This window comes from Microtus oregoni, unplaced genomic scaffold (assembly GCF_018167655.1).
Source record: "Microtus oregoni isolate MIOR12 unplaced genomic scaffold, Mior012 000050F_ref0000143, whole genome shotgun sequence".
In the NCBI taxonomy this organism is placed as follows: Eukaryota; Metazoa; Chordata; class Mammalia; order Rodentia; family Cricetidae; genus Microtus; species Microtus oregoni.
In genome coordinates this window covers 814,955-837,607 of record NW_024543256.1, presented here as the reverse complement: position 1 = coordinate 837,607, position 22,653 = coordinate 814,955, and the positions used below count along the sequence as shown (strand labels likewise).

Below are 22,653 nucleotides of genomic sequence, written 5' to 3'. Positions count from 1 at the left end.
GGGAAGAGAGATTAAAACTGAAAACAAAGGAGATAGCACCCACACTTAAGCCTGCACTTGTTTGTAGTTAATCACCCTTGGCCTGAGAGACAGCCAAGGGCTAGAGGGGGAAGTGGTGTCCCCCAAGTTCCCTCAGAGGCTTTTCCCAGCAGGTGCCCCATTCTGGGTATCTGTCTGGTTCTAGTTTGTTTTGTTACTACCCTTTTATTTTCAGCCACCTCCCAGCCCTTCTTCAGGCTTAGTCAGATCTGTTTCATCCAGCAAACCTATCAGAAGCTTAACACATCTCAGAGGCCTTTGTGCTACCACTTAACACCTCTCCCTTCCTCTTTACAAAACAGATGAGGGAAAAGGAGCCTTGGGTGGTCTGAGCAGTGGCTGTGAAATCCTCCCATTGGGCACAGAGTGGACCCCAGTGACCCTGGCTTTGGCCCACCTTGTTTGAGCCTGGGGGCCCTATCACCAACTGCTGCGTTTGTTGTACTTTTTAAGTTGAAATTAATGAAGTTAACATTTTTATTGTAATTTTAGCCTTAGCGTGTGGGGGTTTATCCCTTTTTGTTAGCTCTGTACAGAATGTGTATCGTATTTTTTTTCTCCGCCCCCCCCCCCCGGGCTAATCATTGGCAGGGATCTTTCTAGGGAAAAGCTGAGAGAGCAGCTAGGGCAGGAGAGAAGCAGTGTCCTGGGTAGGACCTGGTAGACATTGCCTCCTCAACTAATTTCCTGTTGCTAGCCCCTGCCTGCTTTTGGAACAGTGTGAGACATTAACCTTTATTTCCTGTGGGTTAGCACTTAATATGTAGAGGCTTGAGCTTGAAGGTGGGGTTCGCCTTCATCAGCATCATTTGCAAAGATTGGCCCTGAACAACACAGCAGGAGCAGGGGAGAGGTGGGTCCTTGCCATCTTGAAGGCAGCCCAGGAAGGGGGTGAGGTATGCCATATATCCCATGGAGGCTGGGGGTAGGTACATAACACAAACTCAGTAATTAATTTCGTAGCATTGTCCCCATGCTCTGGATTTTTCTCTCCAGGACCCCAGCTTTAGGCGGTGAGTAATGCTTGCAAGCAAGTTACTGAAGGATTTAAAAATGGACAGCCAATGTGTTCGGCCACTCAGGCCCATACCTGGGGCCTCTAGTGTATTGTATCATATTTCTCTGTGGAAAACGTCATGTTTAGTCAAGTTGGAGCCCACTCGCCTGGTCCGTTTGTTCTCCCTATCCCTTTTCCCAAGCACCCTTTGATTTCTCTTCTGAGAACAGTACTACCCGTTCATCTATTGTAGAGTAACCCGTGACTCAATATTACCATAGTGCGATGTTGTTTTGTGCTATTTTGAACAATTAAAAGACTTTTTTTGAAATAACCATCTGTGTCAAGAGTGTCTTGCGACCTTTGGAAAAGGGAAGCTGGGACCTACCCAAGGTTCACTTGAACAGGGAATCTTTTATTACCAGGAACCATAGGTGAGTGACTCTCGATTGCCCTTCTAAGAAGGCTCCAGAGCAAGGTATGCCACTGGGGCCTCTAGAGCCATGCTACCTTAGAGGCCCAAGGCTGAGGGGCCTCTTGAGTGCTTGCTGCTGATTCTGCATTTGCAAGCCAGGTCACCTATTCTCCCACTAAGGGGCAGACCAAGATCAAGGCCTGGCTGGCCATTTGGCAGACATGTGAGTAAACTACAGCCTCTATAGTTCCAACATAAGCTCAGGAGACTCCAGGATGGCAGCTGTAGCAGAACAGGTATGTCTGACAAAGGATGGATACTCAATGTAGGACCAAATCCTCTAACTTTGTGCACAGGCCAAGTATCCAAAGAGGTCAAGGCAGAATTATTGGCCCTGGCAGTCCAGCAGCCAGTTGGGTGGTACAGCTATGACATGATTGAATAGTGCTATCTGGGCAGAAAGCTAAGAAAGCCTGGAGATAAGGTGGTCCTGGCCTATAGCTAGAGCTCAGTGTTGACAGCTCTAGGTGCCAGCAGGCTGAGAGTAGTAAGCATACCACCTTCATGCATCTCCACATCCCTGGTGCTTGAGCTAGAGAAAGAAGGGGTGTGGGGACATGTTTGATCAGCACCTCACTTCTTTCTGACATCCCTGCTGCTACTCCCTTTTAGGCTTATTTTTTTTTAAGACGGTCTCACTGCATTCCTGGCACTCACTATGTAGACTAGGCAGGCCTCAAACTCAGAAATCTGCCTCTGCTTCCCAAGTGCTAGATTATAGACTCTGTCATACCCAACTTTTTTTTAAATTATTTTTAATTATGTGTGGGTAGGTGGGTGGATAAGTATGTGTAGGTTCCCTCAGCTACCAAAGACATGGTCCTCTGGAGCCAGGGTTACAAGCAGCTGTGAGCTGATCAACTTGAGTGTTGGGAATTGAACTTGGGTCCTATGTAAGAGCAATATACATTCTTAACCACTAGGCTATCTTGCCAGGACTACATAGTGAAACCCTGTCTTAGAAAACAAAAACAAATACTTAGCTTGAAGCTGGGTGTGATGCAACACACCTTTAATCCCAGTTCTTGAGAGGTAGAGACAAAAGGGTCAGGAGTTCAAGACCATCCTTGGCAAATAGAATTCAAGGCTAGGCTGGAATAAGTGAGACTTGCAAGCAAACTGAGCTTGAAGGCAGAAAGAGGCATCACAGTCTTGCCTCACCCTGCTTCTATGAGATCCAGGGCCAAACCACCTTTAGCATTATACTAAGGCTTGGCCTTGATTGATCTTGAGGAGGATGGTGTGTGTAAGGGAGGCAGAGGAGAGGATGGACTTGGATAAAAATAGTTTAAATAAGCCTGGCGGTGGTGGCACACGCCTTTAATCCCAGCACTCGGGAGGCAGAGGCAGGTGGATCTCTGTGAGTTCGAGGCCAGCCTGGTCTACAAGAGCTAGTTCCAGGACAGGAACCAAAAGCTACGGAGAAACCCTGTCTCGAAAAATCAAAAAAAAAAAAAGTTTAAATAATGGCACACAAGCTTCCTAGCTACACAGATCCAGGGTCCCCTGGGTATAAGCTGAGAGTAGATAATGCACACAGCAGCTGCAGTAGACACTTAACAGATGGGAACAAGGCTTACTCCAAGCACTACAAAGGTGAAGTGTTTCAGGCTAAAGCCACTCCAACCTGCAGAACTAGCCAGCAGTCATAGTCTTTATGAAATCAAAGGTCTGCACACAACTGGGGTGTGGGTGGCACAGGAACATAATCATATCCAGGGATTGGATTCTTTTTTACTAACCAACTCCTAGAGCAACATTGATGAGGCAGCAGGTCTAGTTACTTTACACTCTTGGATTGCTGTCCATCCTTAAGGGCATGTTCTAGAAACTGGAGTGATGACTTAGCAGTTAAGTACACTGACGTTTCCAGAGGGCCCAGGATCAGTTCCCAGCGCCTACATGAAAACTCACAACCAACTGTAACTCTAGCCCCAGAGGATCCCTCTTCTGGCTTCTGAGGATATTAAGAGCATGTGGTGCACAGACACACATAGAGGCAATAATAATAAGATTCAGAACATGTTCAAGCTCCCCAACTACCTCAGGCTTTCTGACTGAAACTCTTCCTTCACAGAATTCTGCTGATCAATGAGGTTGCCCAATGGGTAACAAGAATGGGTGGAGGGGCTGGAGGGATGGCTCATTTGTAATGAGGTCTGGTGCCCTCTTCTGGCATAGAGGTGTACATGCAGGAGGACTATTGTATACATAATAAATAAATCTAAAAAAAAATGCGTGGAACAGATCAAACAGCCTGTCTCAGAGCCAACATATAGTAGTAGAAGGTCCGGAGATCTGGAAGGTTCCCACTCTGCTCTGCATGATTACCCACTGTTTTCTCAGAAGCATCTTTTGGGATGAAGAATCCAGGAACTGACCAATCAGGGCCAATGATTGTAAACTACTGGATACTGACAGCTGAAGCAGCTAAAGGACCAAATTGGCAGATATGACTTGCCCACTATATGGGGGTCATAGGGTCTCAGGATTCAGGCATTTCCAGGAGAACCCCAACCCCACACATCTGTTGGGATCACCAGCCTCAGTTGCCAGGCCCAAGTCGTTCCCCTCCCTACTCTCTCCCAATGGGACAAGACTCCTCATCCAGTTCCCACCAGGGTGATCTAGATCAAGGGTGCTCAGCCCGAGCCTAGATGGGCAGGGGGTGGGGAAACCCCGCCCACTGTCCCGCCCCTACCTCTGGGCCCTTTGAACCGAGAGGAGGATCAGGTGGGTGGGGCACTGCTCGGTCAGCTGAGTGATTGTCACGGGATTGCAACCAACTCCCGTTTCCTGGAGGAAAGCGAATACACGGACCGAGCGTTAGGAGTCAGAGGTATCCTTGGCGGGAGAGGTGCTGTTCTGGAAGGTCCCAGGCAACGGTGGGGTCAGAAGCCCATCGCAGAGGCTCAAGGACCTAAGAGGGGTGGGGTGCGAGCAAACAGCTCTGGGGCCCACTTAAGCTGTTTCAGGAAGTCGCTGTAAAGAACTCTGTCTCCATGCCCTGACCTGAATCACTTCACAGGACATGGAGAAGGAACGGGAGGCACTGCAGGTCTGGAAGGAACGAGTGGGACAGGAGCTCGACACTGTGGTCGCTTTCTGGCTACAGCACTCCCATGACGAGGAACACGGGTTAGCTACCCCTCACTGATTGTCCCAGGGCTTTTGCCCCTCTGAAACCCCTAATTCGTTCTGAAGTTTCACAGATCTACTGGCTTCATGAGAGTAGTGAAGCCATGAAGAAGGGTGCAAGTCTCCTTCCCTCTTTTTCTAACAATACATGTCTCATAGGGGCTTCTTCACATGTCTTGGCCGCAATGGGCAGGTCTATGATCACCTCAAATATGTCTGGCTACAGGGGAGGCAGGTCAGTTTTTACACTTAAAACTGTCACACAACAATTGGAGATACCCAGGGATACTTAGGATTTCCCTTACCCCAGCTGCCTCTCTTTAAACTGTATTCCCTCACAGGTATGGATGTATTGTCGCTTGTACCGCCTTTTTGAGCGCTTCCACCGTGCTGAGCTTCTGGATGCAGCAAAAGCAGGTACTCTCTCTTACCTCAGGAGCTTCAGTGGGTCATTTATTCAGTGGATCTAAAAGGGTCTAGAAAAGGGAAGGGACTGGGCATGTTTCAAGAGGCAGTATATTCTCAGCCCTCACCTAGCATACATTCTCCCCAACCCCAGGTGGTGAGTTTTTGCTGCATTATGCCCGGGTGGCACCGCCTGGCAAGAAATGTGCCTTTGTGTTGACTCGGGATGGCCGTCCAGTGAAGGTGCAGCGGACCATTTTCAGCGAGTGTTTTTACACCATGGCCATGAATGAGCTTTGGAAAGTAACAGGGGAAACACGTTATCAGGTATGTGGGAGGGATGGCTACAGGCTGTGGGTGTGAGTGCACTCTCACAGGCCTGGGAGTCTGCCACAACTCCCATTCATTCCTGTCCTACCATTTTGTGACCACCTTCTCTCCTCAGCTCTCTCTCAATTCCTATACCACCATAGGGACCCTGGGCAAACGGATCTGTCCGTGCCCTGTATCCAAGTAGAAGAGGTCCTCTCCGTCCTTCCTTCCTGGGCTCTACTGCCTGAAAGTGACCTGAATCCCAGAGTCCCCCAAGCAGTGTTGGGTGGATCTGCTTGGCCTCTGGTGCTTGGCTGTGGGCTGGCCCTGGAGAGCTGTAGAAGGAGCAGGTGTAACCTTGGAGAACAAGCTGAGTACTGGGTCCTTCCTAGGGGACACAGATGGGATTGTAGCTTCTATCTGTTCTCCCCTCAGAATGAAGCTGTGGAGATGATGGACCAGATCGTCCACTGGGTGCGGGTGGACCCCACTGGGCTAGGCCGGCCTCAGCTCTCGGGGACCCCAGCCACAGAGCCCATGGCAGTGCCTATGATGCTGCTCAGCCTGGTGGAGCAGCTTGGGGAGGAAGATGAGGCACTGACCAGCAAGTACGCAGAACTAGGGGACTGGTGTGCCCACAGGATTCTGCAGCACGTCCAGGTAGGCACAGAGAGAGTGGCAGAGTGAACCTCATCCTCCCATTATACAAGGGCCCCTCCACCTGAAATATGTTCTTCAGCTTTCTAGACAGGTGGATTGGATCTAAGGAAGAACATTCTTTTGAAATACAGTCCAGGGCCCTCAGGAAGGTAGAGCCTGGCTTGCTAGGACAGGGATGGGTGGGTCCTACAGTAGAAAGAAGAGGCCAGAACCCCAGGCGTATCCTGAGACCTTGATCTACTCTATGCCCTCCTCAGCCTCTGGGCTCCCAAATCTATCTTGCCTCCTCATTCAGTGTTTTACTCTCTCCCGCCTGAGATCCTGACCTAAAGGAAGGATCAAAACCTACAGACCCCTGAGAGACAATCAGCCATTCCAAAAATGTTCTTCTGTTCTTCCAGAACTCCAGAGGTTGAAACAGGGGAATCTAGAGTTCAAGGTCAGCCTTGCAGGTGTAGAGTTTGAGACCAGCCTGGGCCCTCCCAAGACTGTTTCAAAACACACAACTGTCAGGTGATGGTGGCACTCGCCTTTAATCCCAGCACTTAGAAGGCAGAGGCAGGTGGATCTCTGTGAGTTCGAGGCCAGCCTGGTCTACAGAGTGAGTTCCAGGACAGCTAGGGCTGTCACACAGAGAAACCCTGTCTTGAAAAACCAAAACCAAAAGACCCTTTGGTCCTACTGAATAAGTAGATGGCTGGTACCAAGGGTAAAGAAAAAAAGGGATTTTCTTTTTTCTTTCTTTCTTTTTCTTTTTCTTTTTTTTTTTGAGACAGGGTTTCTCTGTGTAACAGTCCTGGCTGTCCTGGAACTCACTATATAGACCAGGCTAGCCTTGAACTCACAGAGATCTGCCTGTCTCCCCAGAGTTGGGATTAAAGGTATGGGCCACCATGTCCTGTGGAGGGATTTTTGAAGTTAGATCTTTCTGGTTGGATGACAGGGAACTGTAAACATCTCTCTTTTGCCCCTTTCCTGACAGAGGGATGGAAAAGCTGTGTTAGAGAATATATCAGAGGATGGTAAAGAACTCCCTGGTTGCCTTGGAAGACATCAGAACCCAGGTGAAGATGTGTGCTGGGCCCATCCGGAAAAAGAACTCAGCTTTCAGTTTGGCCTCATATGGGAGGGAGCTGCCCTCCTCCCTCCACCAAGGACCAGACAGGAAGGAGATAGTCTGCACAGGACTGGGCATTGGCTGCAGGAGCTTAAGTATCTATTGGGGGTGGCATATATATATTTTTTTAATTTTTTTTTGTTGCAGGGAATAGAGTCCAGGAAAAAGGGTTGTGACAGAGTTCAAACATCTTTTTTTTTAATATTTATTTATTTATTATGTATACAATATTCTGTCTGTGTGTATGCCTGAAGGCCAGAAGAGGGCACCAGACCTCATTACAGATGGTTGTGAGCCACCATGTGGTTGCTGGGAATTGAACTCAGGACCTTTGGAAGAGCAGGCAATGCTCTTAACCTCTGAGCCATCTCTCCAGCCCCGAGTTCAAACATCTTTAATACTTGAGGAAGGGAGGTTCCAGGAACTCAAGCCCTCAGATGCTTTGGAGGGAAATTCTGATTCCTGCCTTATTTTTTTTTTTTTTGAGACAGGGTTTCTCTGTAGTTTTTGGTGCATGTCCTGGAACTAGCTCTTGTAGACCAGGCTGGCCTCACAGAGATCTACCTGCCTCTGCCTCCTGAGTGCTGGGATTAAAGGTGTTGCCTTACTTTCTTTAAACCCTTACTAGGCCATGCAATAGAAGCTGGCTGGTTCCTGCTCCAGTATGCCCACAGAAAAGGTGATGCCAAACTTCAAATGCACATCATTGACAAGTTTCTCTTGTTGCCTTTCCACTCTGGATGGGACCCTGAGCACGGAGGACTCTTCTACTTCCAGGATGTTGATGGGCTCTGCCCCACCCAGGTGAGAATGCCCAGAGCAACTTGCTTGAAACCTGGCACATAGTAAGGGAACTCAGAGCATGGTAGCATGCACCTTTAATCCTAGCACTTGGAGGCAAGAGGCAAAAGGATCTCTGTGAGCTTGAGGCCAACCTTGTCTACAGAGTGAGTTCCAGGACACCCAAGACAACACAGAGAGACCCTGTCTCAAAAAAAAAAACTAACTAACAACAAAAATTTGAACCTAGAGTCCAGTTAAGAAGAATATGTGCAAATGCTGGTGCCAAGACACATATCTCCTTTGTCTGGTGCCAGTGGCTGCAAGGGCTCTTAGGTGGCTCACACTTTCTCACTTGGTGGCAGACAGGAGTGAAATTGCTCTTCTCATTAGTTGTGTCCTGATCCTGCTGGAGGCCTACAGAGGGTACTATACCAGCCATGGGTAGCAGCAGTGTCGAAGAGGCTTAAAGATGATGTGGCAAGACAGCATTCTGATTTAAGAGCTAAAGGGAGTCTGCCCCAGTACTTTTCTTTTTAAAGAGCTGCTTAGAAAGCTATCCTTCTTCTTAAGGACTATTCAAACTCTATCCCCCATGTCTTATGATTTAAAACCAAGCCCTGAGCCAGTCAGCCTGAGCCAGAACATCGGATGGAAGTGTCCTTAAGGGGACCTCAACTGCCTATCTCTGCTCTGTTCTCAGCTAGAATGGGACATGAAGCTTTGGTGGCCACACAGTGAAGCCATGATTGCCTTCCTCATGGCTTTCAGTGACACTGGGGACCCTGCCTTGCTTCAAATCTTCAACCAGGTTGCTGAGTACACCTTCAGCCATGTAAGTGCTGTCTCCTCGTTTCTTAGAAGCCCAGTTCAGATATGAAGGGTCTAACAGGCAGCAGAAGGGAAAAACAGGGACCGTGTAAGGGGGTCCAGTAGGTTTTCCCTCAGCCCCTCCTAGGGTCCACTCATGAGGTACTGCTCTCAGCTGTTCTGAGACTTCCAAGAGTGCCTTTTGTTTGGTAAACCAAGAAACCCTGCCTCAAGGAATTCACCTTTCTGGGTGATCAGACTCTAATCAAGTAAACAAACAAATGTAGAGAAGAATAAGCTGTAGAAAACAAAGTAGACAGCAAATGATACAGAACTTTCTCATAGAGGGGTCAGAGAAAACCTTGTGAGCAAGGATCTGTAACACCCGATTTTGTGTTACACCCTCGGTACAGTTCACGCGCCACTGTACCAAACGCAAGTCGAGCAAGGGCCTGGAGATTGAAAGAACACACAGAGAGACCAGGGTCATTCAAAAGGAGACCAGCCGAATGCCCGTTTATTCAGACTTGGGGAAATCCTTGTGTTTCTAACTGCTGCACAGGGATCTCCGCCCAGGCAGGTGGGAAATTACCACATTAACAATGGAGTAAATGCCCTGCAGCTAACCACCAGGCCGGGCAGGGAGAGCACAGAAACACACAGAAAGCTTAGTTAGCTGATCATAAACTGTCCCTGCAAATGCACCCCAGGAATAAGGGAGACCAGGGCCCTACAAGGATCCAAAGCAATGGAGGGCAGGAACATCCTTGATCTGCCAGGTCCAGCAGCCTGAGCCTTGACAGGGAATCCAACAGCTAGGATGTCAGGCTGCTGGATCACCAGTTGAACACTACCTCCCCACATGTGTACATGTGCATGTATGAGAGAGAGAGTATAGGTAGGTTGGAGGACAACATCAGGTGGTCCTCAGGCACTACATACCTTTTTGTTGAGACAGGGTCACTCACTAGCTATGTTGGCTAGCAGGCGAACCCTTGGGATCATCCTATGTCTGTCTCTCCAGTGGTGGGAGAGAACCGCCTGCCTCTGTCTCCTGAGTGCTGAGATTAAAGGTGTTCACCACTGCCAAGCTAGTTTGCAAGGCACTTTACTGACGATGAGTTTCTGAGGCTGTCATTCAGAGAGAGAAATTTGGCCTGTTACAAACGCCTCATTGTCAATAAAAAAAATGTAGGTGACTTGGGTAAGGTGGTTCATATCTGTAATCCCAGGCCTTGGGTGGCTGGAACTAGAAGATCACAGCAAAGAAGAGCTCAGTCTGGTCTACATAGTAAGTTTAAGACCAACCAGCTACATTTGGAAATCTTGCCTCAAACAAACAAATAACAATAGCTGAAGATGACCTTGTACTTCTGTCCCTCCTGCCTCCACCTTGACTCCTGAATGCTGAAATGACAGATGGGTGTACTACATCTGGCTGGTTTGTACTAACTGTAACTGAAATCCAGCATGGTTTTATTGTGATTAGAGGCAACACTATCCAAACCATGCTTCTATTACAGTGTGTCTAAACAGGCAGCTAAAGCTCTCTCAGATGCTCAGCGCTAATTCCAAACACGAGCCATTAGGTTGTATCTCTGCCTGAATACTGAATATATATGTTAAGGGAGTGAAATAGAAGTCATCGATCTTTTCTTTTTTTCTTTCTTGGTTTTTCAAGATAGGGTTTCTCTGTATAACATTGCTGGCTGTCCTGGAACTCACAGAGATCCACCTGCTTCTGCCTCCCAAGTGCTGGGATCAAAGGTGTGCACCACCACTGCCCAGCTAAAGCCACCAATCTTAACCATAAAATGAAGTAAGAATGAACTTGAACAAGGTAAAGATAACATTAAACAATTCCAAGAGCCCATTGTGGTGTGCATCCTTGTAATATTAGCAGTTGGGAGGCCAAGGCAGGAGGTCTGTGAAGTCAAAGCCTTCCTGGGCTACTGTCTCAAACGAGAACAAAAAAAAAAATGAATTGCAAACGTTATAATCAACATGGAGAGCTGGGTGGTGGTGGCTCATGCCTTTAATCCCAGCATTTGGGAAGCAGAGGCAGGTGGATCTCTGTGAGTTTGAGGAACTGCCAAGGCTACACAGATACTGTCTCAAAAAAACTAGAAATGAAAGGGCATGGACCAGTTATGGTGCTGCATGCCTTTAGTTCCAGCAATGGGGGGCAGAGGCAAGAAGACTTCAGTTGGATTCCAGGCCAACCTGAGCCACATAGAAAGTTCCAGGGCAGTCAGAAATACAAGGTGAGACTCCTTCTCAAAAATAAATACATAACAAGGACAAGACTAGTCAAAAGCTATAAAGATTAGATACAGGGCTGCTTATACCTCCATTGAATACACTACCACCACGCTTTCTGAGATAGACTGTACTGCCTTGAACTTGAAGCATTTTTGCCTCAGCCTCCTGTGTCCTGGAATTATAGACATGAACCATTACACAGCTTAAAATCCACAACTCATATGTCACAATTTAAAGGAGAATTTTGATAGTAAACTTGAATGCCTTCTAAGAAGGGGTTCTATTTAACTATTTTATCAGTGAGAACTAAATGGGAAGGGCTTAGGATAAGGACCTGGGCTACATTTTGGGGAACTGAAAAGCCTCAGTGAGACAGGTATAATAAGTCTCTCCAGCCAGCTCAGCTACTATCCCCCATATCTGAAGCATCAGAAGTGAGAAATATGTTCAGAACCCATGGTGAAGGTAGGCAGATGACCAGGTTGGTCTGAAACTTAAACAGCAATGTGTCAGCCTCCTGACGGTTGGGAGTAAAGGCATCACACAGGGTTAGAGGGAAGTCTGAGAGCCTGCTATAAAAACCCCAGTATGCGATGGACAGGAGTTTTGTGTCTCTGCTTGATAATCTAAAGGTTTTCTTAGGCCAAAGGCCTGTGAAGTAGAGGACATGAACTCCAGGGAAGTCACTTGTCGCAAACTTTGCTGGCAGGATTCTTTGTTTCTTTCTCTCCCTTTCTCTTTTAACTTAGATGAGGCAAAAATGTGCCTGTTTTTAAATATTCAAAGTGTTGGATAACACTTGGACTCCAATCAAACATACAACGCCTGTTCTCCCAGCGTTTTAGCACACCGCCTGCAGCCCCTTATCCCACTGGGTTACACAAGCTGGGAAGTCCTACTGCCCACCATCCTCAGCTTTCTTCTGAGATCATGCTGTCTGAACTCTGCTGGTGACAGTTCAAAGGGGCAACAAGGGCCCCTTCCTCAGCCAGTGATATTCGGGTGGGCCCTGCCAGACACTAGCTGTCATTGTCTCCTTCCTTATCCTAGTTTCATGATCCTGACTTTGGAGAATGGTTTGGCTATCTGAACCGAGAGGGAAAGGTGGCCCTCAACATCAAGGGAGGTCCTTTTAAAGGTGAGAGGAGAGAGGGGCGAGGCTGCAAGGGTTTGTGACACCTAGCTGCCTGGGCTCTCCCAACCCTGGCATCCATTATCCTCACAGGCTGCTTCCACGTGCCGCGGTGTCTGGCCATGTGTGAGCAGATTCTGGAAGCCCTGATCCACCGCCTCGGGCCCACCCCCGTCGTGTCCTCACCCGCTGACCCCATCTACGGAGGCTCGAAATAAATCTGACCCTGCTCCACCAGCTTGTGTGCGCGCCTCTGTGGGCCCCGCGGGAGGGTACAGCTACTTCCCATGCTGCCCGCTGCCGTGGACTCAAAGGCGCCACCTCGACCGCGCCCATCGGCTCTGGGCGCTCACTGACTGCAGTTTGGAAGCAGATCCCGTAGCCGCGCATTTCCGCTGCAGGCGGCTCATAGCGGCCCACCCCTTCCGCCACCGCCCCCCTGGGAGCCTGGCCCCGGCCCCTGTCGTCCGTGCGGTGCTTCTGAGTGGCCGCTGAGCGCGCGCGTTCACGACCCACAAGGACCCGCGAGCTCCGCCGCCGTGATGAACATCCGCAATGCTAGGGTGAGGTGATGGGGAGCCAGCCTGTCCCCACCGTATGGGTACCTTCCCGGGTGACCGCGTGCGCATGCTACCTAGGGACCTGGGAGCTGTGGCCCTACACGTCTGCGGCCGCTGGACCTTCAGGCTGCCGCAACCTGCTTTAGACATCTCGCGATTATAGTCTCCCTAGTTTGCCTGATGTCAAGGCTCCATAGAGTGGGCTCCGCGACCTCCAGGCGCTGCTGCTTAGTCCTGAAACTGGCATCTTTTGCAGGGCGCATAGAAACCAGGCTTGTGCAGTCAGTCACAACCCTGACCTTCCCGGGGGAAAGGGGAGGCCCAGAGATTAACAGAGAACAGGAGTCTCGCGTGTATGAGGCCCTCTTAGTCACTGCAGTCTTGGACTAACCGTGTCCTGCTGTTATACAGCCCGAGGACCTGATGAACATGCAGCACTGCAACCTCCTCTGCCTGCCCGAGAACTACCAGATGAAGTACTATTTCTATCATGGCCTCTCTTGGCCCCAGGTGGGCAGCTTTTGTGTTTTGTAAGGGGCAACAGTAGTGAAACATAGATCCCAGGAGGCTAAAAGCAGTGGCAGTATCTCTTGGCACAGGGAGGCCCTGGCTGATGGGGAAGCCTGGCAAATGAAAAGGTGTATGTAGGAACTGTAAGCTAGACACAGGTTGGAGATGGGATTCCCACCTGTGCCTGTGCTCTTCCAAAAGAGGGCACACGTGTGGAGTAAGGAAACTGGGCTCCTTGCATTGCAGCTTCCCACTATCCTACACACAGCAGGAGTTTGGTAGTGAGCTCTAGCCTGTTGCCTGCTCTGCCTGACTTCCTTTTCCTCTCTGTCTCCAGCTCTCTTACATTGCTGAGGATGAGAATGGGAAGATTGTGGGGTACGTGTTGGCCAAAATGTGAGTCACCAAGGAGGAAGAAAAGAGTCTAATGCTACGACTGGCTGTTGAGGGGCTGGGGAAAAGCTTTGGAGAAGGGAATGGGAGGTCAACCCCAACCATGTCTGGTGAATAAGGGGTTCCCACTCTTTTGCCCAGATTAGTCTCAAACTTTTAGCAGTCTTCATGCTGAGCCTCCTGAATGCTGAGAATAATTATGCCCAGCTTGCTGTAAATTTTATTATTTTAATTAACAGGTTGCTTGTAGGGTAGCTTTAAGTTGACAGAAAAATTGAGCAGAAGGTACAGAGTATTTCCATGCACCCTTCCTCCACATTTGTTCTCTCACTACCATGTATGGGACACTTAGTAGAAGTGAGAAAGCAGCCCACATTTTGTTTCGATTCATGTTTTCATTGTTGTGCTTCTGTGTTGCATGCCCTCTGAGTTGGACAATTGAAGAGTGTCTGTCCATCTTCCCACAACCTCCAACAGTGGGGTCGCCTTTTCAGAGTGTTGCATTCAGCACTACTCTCTTTTTAAAGATTTTTTTAATTTAGTTATTTTTATTTTATGTACTTTGGTGTTTTGCCTGCAGGTATGTCTGTATGAGGGCACTGAATCCCCTGGAATAGAAGTTAGACAGTTGTGAGGTGCCGTGTGGTTGCTGGAGAATTGAACCTGGGTCTTCTAGAAGAGCAGTCAGTGCTCTTAACCACTGAACCATTTCTCCAGCCCCAGCACTACTCTTCTTGTGGCTTGGCAGCTGACATTTTGGGGGGTCAATCTCAGGGCAATGCTCTGTTAACACTGTACATATCTGGAGGGTGTAGCATGGGGCTTTATTCTGATTGAGAAGTTCCTAGTTCTCCTCTACCTGGATCTGGGGTGCTGTAGAATCCTCCACAAATTGCACGCTTGCTGTGCACAGGTGTCCCAGATAGACTACACCTGTACCAGGCTCCTTTCTAACTTTCTCCTCTAGGGAAGAGGACCCAGATGACGTGCCCCACGGACATATCACCTCACTGGTGAGTAGAGCTGTGAGGGCTTGGCAGAGGTGGGCTGGAGGTAGTTGAACGCAGCCTCCAAGGTCCCTCTCTACCCATCCTTCTCTCAGGCTGTGAAGCGTTCCCACCGGCGCCTTGGCCTGGCTCAGAAGCTGATGGACCAGGCCTCTCGAGCCATGATAGAGAACTTCAATGCCAAATATGTCTCCCTGCATGTCAGAAAGAGGTGAAAGCCAAGTTGGGGAAAAGGGCAACACTAGGGAGTGGGGAGGAAGAGGTAGCCAATTGGTAGGGATACTGGGGCTTACTGCCTTCAGAAGAAGATGGGAGGTAGCATTAGTGGGGAAGGAGGACCAGGAAGAAAGGCAGGACCTGGCCAATATGCCTGGCCAAGTTTGTGAAGTTCAGTGGTGCCTTATTCCCCTGCAGTAACCGGGCTGCCCTACATCTCTATTCCAACACCCTCAATTTTCAGTAAGTAGATCAAGATTTATTTTTTAAGTGGGATGATCTATCCATTTGGTTGAGGTGGACTGAGAAACGGGTGGAGGGACTTCAGACATTGCTAGGAGGCCTTCTATATATTCAGTGGCTGGCTGTTCACTGACAAGCGAACATGGAGAAGGCTCCTGCTTTCTGTGTGTGTGGGAGAGAAGGGGCCCAACGCATCTTGCTGGGTAGAGGAAGGATGGCTTGGTACTATTGAGGCTGGTGAAGGGCAATGGGGTAAAGAACACACAAGGCTTCTTAGTGTTGGTCTAGGAGTAAAGAGAGATAGGCTAGGGCATGAGCAAAGGCAGAGAAGTGACTGGTACTAGGAAGCATCAGGTGAGAACAGATGAAAGGGGATGGCAGAGAAAAAGGGCCATGAGCAAAAGCAATGAGGGACCGATAGCTCTGGATGTTGTGATGACTGATGTCAGCTCATGTTCATAAGATGAGTATTGAAGAGAGTGGCTGGGATAAACTGATTGAAGGATCCACTGAGTCACACACTAGGCTTTGAGTGGGTAAAGCGAAGATGAGACCATTGGGATCAGGGCAGTGGCCTTCAGGCTTTTCTGGGTTCAGTACCCAGATTCATGGAGGGCTCTTTGACCAAGTTAAGGATGCTTCTGGTGAGAACTACTTAACACTCTTAAGTTAGCAATTCCCAACTAGGTGTGGTAGTACATGCCTCTTAATCTCTACACTCAGAAGGTGGGGGACTGTGGGTTAGGAGCCTAGCACAGGGTGTTCCAGGTCAGTCTCAGCTACACAGCAAGACCCTGTCTCAAAATAGGGGTGCTAAGGAGTTAGCTTAGTTATGAGAACCTGAATTTGATCCCTGGCACCCATGTATAAAAGCCACATACAGTGTTATCCTAGTGCTGAGGAGGTTAAGACAAGAGAATCAGAGGTTAAGACAAGATAATTCCTGGGTACACTAACCAACCAGCCTAGCTGAATGGGAACAGTCCAGATTCAGTGAAGAGATCCTATATTAAAAAAAATAAGGTGGGAAGCAATTAAGGAAGATACCCAACATATACCTCTAGCCTCCACATGAACACATGAGCATGTGTACACACACCAATTCTCTTGACTTCATGTCTTAGGCCATCAAATGGCTTCCCTTCCACTGTCAGGGCTACTCAAGTGTGCACACACATCTCCCTTCAGCAGTAAGTCTGTGATGACCACCTACATGCAGGTACAGTGTCTCTCTTTCCTAGCAGAGGAACCAGCTGTATGTTCAGTAAATGACAGGAAGCAAGCAGATCAGAGAGAGGAAGGAGGAGGCAGAATTGAGGACTTCAGCTCAGACACAAGTCATTGCAAGTGAAGCTAGGGACAAAGTAGTGGCAAGTCCAGGGATGGGAAGTATCCTAAATGCTACTTGTGATGCTTGGCTTCAGTGGGGAGAGCAAAGAAAGCCATCAGGCTGTTGGAAAAGAATCCATTCAAATGAAAAACTAAAAAAATAAAGAATCCATTCAGGCTGGCCTTTTGCTTTACACACACACCCCCTCCCTCCCCCCCCAGATACACCCACCCTAGTAGCCTAAGAACCAGAGAATTTGCCCCCAGGTGTGTGTCTCCATCCTACCCTCAGAATCAGTGAAGTGGAGCCCAAATACTATGCAGATGGAGAAGATGCATATGCAATGAAGCGGGACCTTACGCAGATGGCTGATGAGGTAAGAGTTCAGCCAAATCAGGCCAGCAGTTCCAGCAGTAGAGGGGATTTAGTACTTGGGAAAGACCTGTGAGTCAGGGGGGCATTGGTGGCTCTAGGCAAGGCCAAGGTTGAGTGTCAGCCCTTGTAGCTATGGAGCTAGGAGTCAGAGTCCCTCTTTCCCTCACTTCGGAAACTGACAAATAGGGGCATGGCCTTGGTTGACTGTAGAGGAGGCCATGGGATGCTCTTCAGGGAAGAAGCCCAGAGGTTGATGGAAGAGGAGACAGTAGGAAGAGATTTTTGTCTGCAAAGGGATTGGGACTACTAGGGTAAGGAGCAGTCATGGCTAGCCTGCTCAGTTCTAAGACCAAACTGGGCTGGGGAGAAAGGGTCCCTGACCAAGCCTCCTGGGTATAGAGCAATTAATGGGGGCAATACTGTGCTTGGGAGCTCCCCAGAAGTCCATTTGAGGGCAGCAGAACCCTTGTCATTTTACAAATAAGCAAACAGGCTTAGGAGCAGAGAGCTAGGATTGAACTGCATCTCTACCCAGTCCTATTTCCTGTGTGGCCCTACCACTTCTCACTGTGTCCCTTCCCCCAGCCAGCCCCAAGGCCTGGCTCCTCTTGTCTCCTGTCTGGAGACTTAGGCCCTGTCTCTTTCCACCTGCTTCCCTCTGGGCTTCCGGCGGCAGCTGAGGCGGCATCTGGAGCTGAAGGAAAAGGGCAGGCACATGGTGCTGGCGGCCATGGAGAACAAGGCGGAGAGCAAAGGCAGCATGCTTCTGAGCTCGGGAGAGGCCTGTCGTGAGGAGAAGGGCCTGACTGTGGAGGATAGTGGTGGGGACAGCAAGGACCTCAGCGAGGTCAGCGAGACCACAGAGAGCACAGATGTCAAAGACAGCTCAGAGGCCTCTGACTCTGCCTCCTAGAGCCTGCCCCACCTGGTGCAAGCCTCCTCCCATGTGCTTTTACAATAAATGTCACCCTTGGGGAATTTGTGAATGTGCATACTAGGGCTGTGCTTCTTTCCAGCTCTTTGATGGCAAGGATATCATCTTAACAACCCAGACAGAGCCTACTGAACTTACAAGTCAAACAGATTGGGAGAATGTGGCCACCTTCAGCAATTGAGTTGGGTCGACAGATACACTGGCTTAGGTGCCCTATTCTCCTGTCACCTTCCTGGCCAGCAGGCCTCACTGCCTTCCTAATTTTCTAGGGTTAGAGTAAATGATTTCTTGGGGTTTTCTAGTGAGCCTCGTGTTTCAGAGGCAACTTTCCCACCTTGATACTCTTTGCTTCGTCCTCTTATGTCCCGCTCTCAGCCCTTTCCCCAGTCATACTTGCTCTCACCTGCAGCAGCTCCGGTTCATACCTCGTAAATCCCAAACGCCAACTGCTTGTCTTTCACTTACCTGGAGATGTCCTAGCTGGATCCTGGCCTATTTAGCTACCCAGTTGCTTGGGCTTTTCCTTCTTCATTATCCCTGATTCTTTCCTCTATACCATCCCAACAGTCATTAAGCCCTGTCAGTTCAGTCACATTAATACATTTTTTTTAGAGAGGCTGGGTCTTTGTTGCCACCACACCCAGTTTATACAGTGCTGGAGACCTAACTCCGGACCTCTTGGATGTTAGGCAAGCACTCTAGCAACCGAACCACATTCCTAGCCCTGTTGGCCTCAAAGGCCTGGTCCTCTAAGGTGTTCTTTGCATACTGACATTCACCATGATCAGGTTTATTTCCTTTATTTTGTTTATTCAAAATAATTTTTTTTGGGGGGGGGTGAGTTTGAAACAGGGTTTCTCTGTGTAACCCTTGCTGTTCTGCAACCTGTTCTGTAGACCAGTTCTCAAACTCCTGCCTCTGCCTCCTGAGTGCTGGGATTAAAGGTGTGTGCCACCACAGCCCAGCATTTATTCATCTTTTTTTGAGATAGGGTCTCCTTAGCCAATACTGGCTTGGAACTCTTTATGTAGTCCAACTTGCCTCAAACTTGTGGTAATCCTCCTGCCTCGGGCTCCAAAGTACTGGGATTACAAGTGTGAGCCATCCCCGTCAGCTGTCCCCCGTTATTTGGTTTTGTTGCTATGCTGAGACAGTTCTGTGCACTGTTACCCCAATGTCATAACATTTCTGTGACTTCTGGTAATTGCAAAGAAAAAATTAAATACAGCGATTTATTATAGTTTTGTATTGAATATACAAATTTTTATATTTTTATAAACCCTCATGTCTTTTTCTTTCCCCCCCCCCTTTTGTTTTGTTACAGAGTTTCTCTGTAACAGTTCTGATAGACCTGGAACTCCCTTTGTAGCCTAGGCTGGCCTCAAACTCAACGATCTGCTACCTCTGCCTGCCGAGTGCTGGGATGAAAGACCGTGTACCCTCACTGCCCTGCTCTTCCCCTCTTTTCTTTCACGGGATCTCAAGTATTTTAGGGTGGCTGTGAACGAATTTACTGTGTAACCAAGTTTGGCCTAAATCCTAATCCTTTCGTTTTAGTGTTTTAAGTGCTGAGATTCCAGGTGTGAGCCACCATTCCCGACATTTTTGTTTTTTTAAGCTAAAAAAGCAAAAAGTGAGTTCACCTGATTCTCAAACGCTTTGTCATAACATTCTCTCCTAAACGTGCTTTCTGGCTTCTACACCTGACATCTGAGCTGTCACTATACTAACAATTTCCCCGCTCCCGCAAGTGACACAGCGGTCCATCGATAGGTTGAATGATTTGTCCTGGACCTTAGTTCTTTGGTTGTGGAAATTATCCTTTAGAAACCGAGAAAGCGGCTGGAAAATTACGCCAGCGCATGCTGCTCCCCCGCCCCTTCGCTACGTCAAGCGAAACTGCGTTCTGATTGGCCAGAAATACGTACTTCCCTTTGTACGAGTCGAGTCAACGGCTCGTCCCGCCTAGCGTGCTGACGTCATTATCTTCCGGTTCACAAACCGGTGACGTTGTTAGTTTCCAGACTCTGGTTCTTCAGCGCCAGAATAAACGCCGCCTGGCAGAACGGGCGGAGGTACGCACTGCCTCGCCTGCGCCCCATAGTTGGCAAGAGGGAGATCGCGGAGCTTTTTCCGAAGGCGCTTGCGGAGGCCCACCCTCTTGGGTGTCACTGGTGGCCAGCTGAAGCTCTTCTGTTCGCTCCGCCCCTAGTCGGTTAGGTTTCCTGGGTGGAGGTAGAATCTGGAGTGGGGGTGGGGGGGGTTGAAACCGCAGGCCCACTAGGCTTTGGTGGCCTAGCACTTGCCCTGCTTCAGCAGCATCTGTCTCTTGAAAGTGCCGGTTTAAGTGCCTTGTGAACTGAGGCTGGAAGGTAGATTGTAGGGTGACTGGGGTTGGCTCCAGGGACGCTTCTCCAGGATGTACCCTCACTGCCTAATATTTTTTTCTCTCCGGAGCCCCCGCTGTCCTTAGGGTTCGTCTCATCTCCCTCTGTCCCCAGTAGCCAACCAGTCTGATCACATCAGTCATGTGATCAGGACTAAGTGTACCTTCTTCCACGTCTTTAAAAAGGTCTTGCGGAACTGGAGAGATGGCTCAGTGGTTAAGAGCACTTGTTGCTCTTCCAGATAACCCAGGTTCGATTACCAGCACCCACATGGCAGCTCACAATTGTCTGTAACTCCAATTCCAGGGGATCAGACATCCTCACGTACACAGATATATATGCAGGCAAAATTTCAGTGCACGTAAGATAAAAATCCTGAAAAAATAAAATAAAAAGGTCTAGCAGCACTCCGGAGACAGAGGCAGGCAGCTCTGTAGCTCTGTGTTTTTTTTTTTGGGGGGGGGGGGGTTGTTGGGTTTCTTTGTGGTTTTGTTGTTTTTTGAGACAGGGTTCTCTCTTCCTCCATCCCTCGCACACTCCTCGCTCTCATTTTTTTGTTTTTAGTTTTGTTTTTCTGAGGCAGGGTTTCTCTATGTAGCCCTGGCTGTCCTGGAACTAACTCTGGACCTGAGTGCTGGGATTAAAGGCGTGTGCCAGGTGGTTCTGGCAGCTCTGGTTGTTTTAATTTTAATTTTTCTATTGATTCTGATAAGTGCATAAAGTCAAATATATTAACCATTATGATGTCATTTTGAATATAAACAGTTGGATGCCTGACTGTCCTGCATAGTGAGACCCTGTCATAAGTAATCCTGTAAATCTAGCTCCTTTTAAAAATTTAGTTCTCTGGGCGGTGGGGCAGATGCCTTTAATCCCAGTACTCAGGAAACAGAGGCAGGCCACCCTGGTCTACAGAGCGGTTCTAGGACAGACTCAAAAGCTACACAGAGAAACCCTGTCTTGAAAACAAAACAAAAATATCTAGTTCTCCTTTTGTGTCTACATGTGTGTGTGCGGGTTCCCTCAGAGTACAGAAGTGGGCATTAGATCCTCTAGAAGTGAAGTATTATGTAGTTGTGAGCTGCCTTTGGATTCTAAGAACTCTGCCCTCTGGAAGAGCTCTTAACCACTTGGAACCATCGCCATTGCCTGTCTTGTTGGGTTTTGTTTTTGTTTTGACAGTCTCCATATGTAGTCTTGATCTCTGCCTCTAGATGAGCATCACCTTGCCCAGCTTATCTGATTTTTAAGACAGGGTCTCACTCTGTAGCTTAGGCTGGCCTGGAAGTCACCGTGCAACCCTGGTTTACCTCTGAGCCAAAACTCTCACCTTCCCCAGCAGGCTTTTGGATTCTTAAAGCAGGAGCTAGCCAGGTGAGGTGGTGGTGCATGCCTTTAGTCTCAGCACTGGGAGTCAGAAGCAAGCAGATCTCATGAATTCAAGGCCAACCTGGTCTACATAGCAAGTTCCAGTCTGACTAGAGCAACTGAATGAGACCTTGTCTAAAAAAGCTCAAGAAGGGAGCTGAGGAGAAGATTCAGTGGTTAAGAGCATGTTACAGAGGATGCGAGTTCAGTTCTCAGCACTCACATGGAGGTTCACAATCATCTGTAATTCCAGTATTTAGGATCTGAAACCTTCTTCTGGTCTCTATGGATACCAAGCACACACACACAAATTGCACGTACATGCACACATAAAAGCAAAACACATGAAATTAAATTAATATAAATCTAATAATATTTTTTTAAAGTCAGAAAGGAACAGGCCAGGCGTGCTGGCACATGCCTTTAATCCTAGCATTCAGGTGGCAGACTCAGGCTAATTCCTGTGAGTTCAAAGCCAGCCTGTTCTACATACTGAGTTCTAGGACAGCCAGGGCTATATAGTAAGACCCTGTCTCAGAAAAAGTCAAGGGGGTGGGGAACAGGAGCAAACAATACAAAAAGCAACTTTACTCATGGCTTCAGATGCCAAACAAGTATCCTCAGAACCAGGGCAATCACTCAAGTTTTCTGTTTTGCTTTTCACTCATTTTTATGCAAAGGGACTGAATGGAGGCACCATTCAGATTCCTGGAGTTAGGACTTCAGAACATTTGAAGGCCAGTTCAGTAGCTATTTCTTATGTGCCTGATTCCTGAATTCTGCCCTGGCTGGGCCCTGGGTGGATGAAGGACTTCTGAAGATTAGTTAAGGCTCAGATAGAATGAAAACCAGGCAAGGTGGGTTGCTTTAACAAATAAGGTCATGGGTGCCTGGTTTCCCTTAGTAGGGGGCACTGTTGGAGTAAATCAACATCTAACTAGCCTCCACACCTTTTCTTCAAGGGTCTTTTAGCACCTAGCAGCATCTTAGAAAAGGGCTTGGGTACTGGGAGTGAGTAGAGACCAAGAATCAAGGGAGTAAGTATTCTTTCTGGCCAAGAGAATTGATTACACACAACTGAAGGACCAGAATAGTCTCCCTATCGTACCAGAGCTCCGGGTCAGTGTCACGCGTGCTCACATGCACTTTGCCATCCATGCGTGCACACACAGGTCCAGACTCCTTTTGGATTTTAGTACCTTG

At 48.5% G+C, this 22,653-nt stretch overlaps 2 protein-coding genes across 11 annotated transcripts; both read left to right on the top strand.

Moving 5' to 3' along the window:
• Positions 1 to 4,311: 4,311 nt before the first annotated feature.
• LOC121437172 (N-acylglucosamine 2-epimerase) lies at positions 4,312 to 12,364 on the top strand. Of its 3 annotated transcripts, XM_041637019.1 has the most exons (11): positions 4,312 to 4,350; positions 4,540 to 4,649; positions 4,809 to 4,884; positions 4,991 to 5,066; positions 5,209 to 5,381; positions 5,802 to 6,026; positions 7,009 to 7,090; positions 7,772 to 7,947; positions 8,627 to 8,758; positions 12,046 to 12,133; positions 12,221 to 12,364. In XM_041637019.1, the coding sequence occupies exons 2-11, from the start codon at positions 4,543 to 4,545 to the stop codon at positions 12,343 to 12,345; spliced, it is 1,260 nt and encodes a 419-aa protein (XP_041492953.1). In that variant the 5' UTR covers positions 4,312 to 4,350; positions 4,540 to 4,542; the 3' UTR covers positions 12,346 to 12,364. The 3 variants fall into 3 exon arrangements, with proteins under 3 accessions (XP_041492953.1, XP_041492954.1, XP_041492955.1); XM_041637020.1 differs by lacking the exon at positions 12,046 to 12,133 and having other exon boundaries at positions 12,221 to 12,342; XM_041637021.1 differs by lacking the exons at positions 4,540 to 4,649; positions 4,809 to 4,884 and having other exon boundaries at positions 4,325 to 4,350.
• Positions 12,365 to 12,532: 168 nt separating this feature from the next.
• Positions 12,533 to 17,741, top strand: LOC121437140 (N-alpha-acetyltransferase 10-like). Of its 8 annotated transcripts, none has more exons than XM_041636986.1 (8): positions 12,533 to 12,690; positions 13,099 to 13,197; positions 13,535 to 13,593; positions 14,558 to 14,603; positions 14,693 to 14,808; positions 15,012 to 15,056; positions 16,678 to 16,762; positions 17,438 to 17,741. In XM_041636986.1, the coding sequence occupies exons 1-8, from the start codon at positions 12,670 to 12,672 to the stop codon at positions 17,672 to 17,674; spliced, it is 708 nt and encodes a 235-aa protein (XP_041492920.1). In that variant the 5' UTR covers positions 12,533 to 12,669; the 3' UTR covers positions 17,675 to 17,741. The 8 variants fall into 8 exon arrangements, with proteins under 8 accessions (XP_041492920.1, XP_041492913.1, XP_041492914.1 ...); XM_041636979.1 differs by having other exon boundaries at positions 12,554 to 12,690; positions 13,535 to 13,575; XM_041636980.1 differs by having other exon boundaries at positions 12,554 to 12,690; positions 17,347 to 17,741.
• The last annotated feature ends 4,912 nt before the right edge of the window (positions 17,742 to 22,653 follow it).

Bases quoted from the DNA above. Each gene is read 5' to 3' on its own strand.
- LOC121437172 (XM_041637019.1), top strand. From the start codon at position 4,543: ATGGAGAAGGAACGGGAGGCACTGCAGGTCTGGAAGGAACGAGTGGGA. The intron at 5,067-5,208 runs GTACTCTCTCTT...CCCCAACCCCAG, and splicing joins TCTGGATGCAGCAAAAGCAG to GTGGTGAGTTTTTGCTGCAT. The intron at 6,027-7,008 runs GTAGGCACAGAG...CTTTCCTGACAG, and splicing joins GGATTCTGCAGCACGTCCAG to AGGGATGGAAAAGCTGTGTT.
- LOC121437140 (XM_041636986.1), top strand. From the start codon at position 12,670: ATGAACATCCGCAATGCTAGG. The intron at 13,594-14,557 runs GTGAGTCACCAA...TTTCTCCTCTAG, and splicing joins GGGTACGTGTTGGCCAAAAT to GGAAGAGGACCCAGATGACG. The intron at 15,057-16,677 runs GTAAGTAGATCA...TCCTACCCTCAG, and splicing joins TCCAACACCCTCAATTTTCA to AATCAGTGAAGTGGAGCCCA.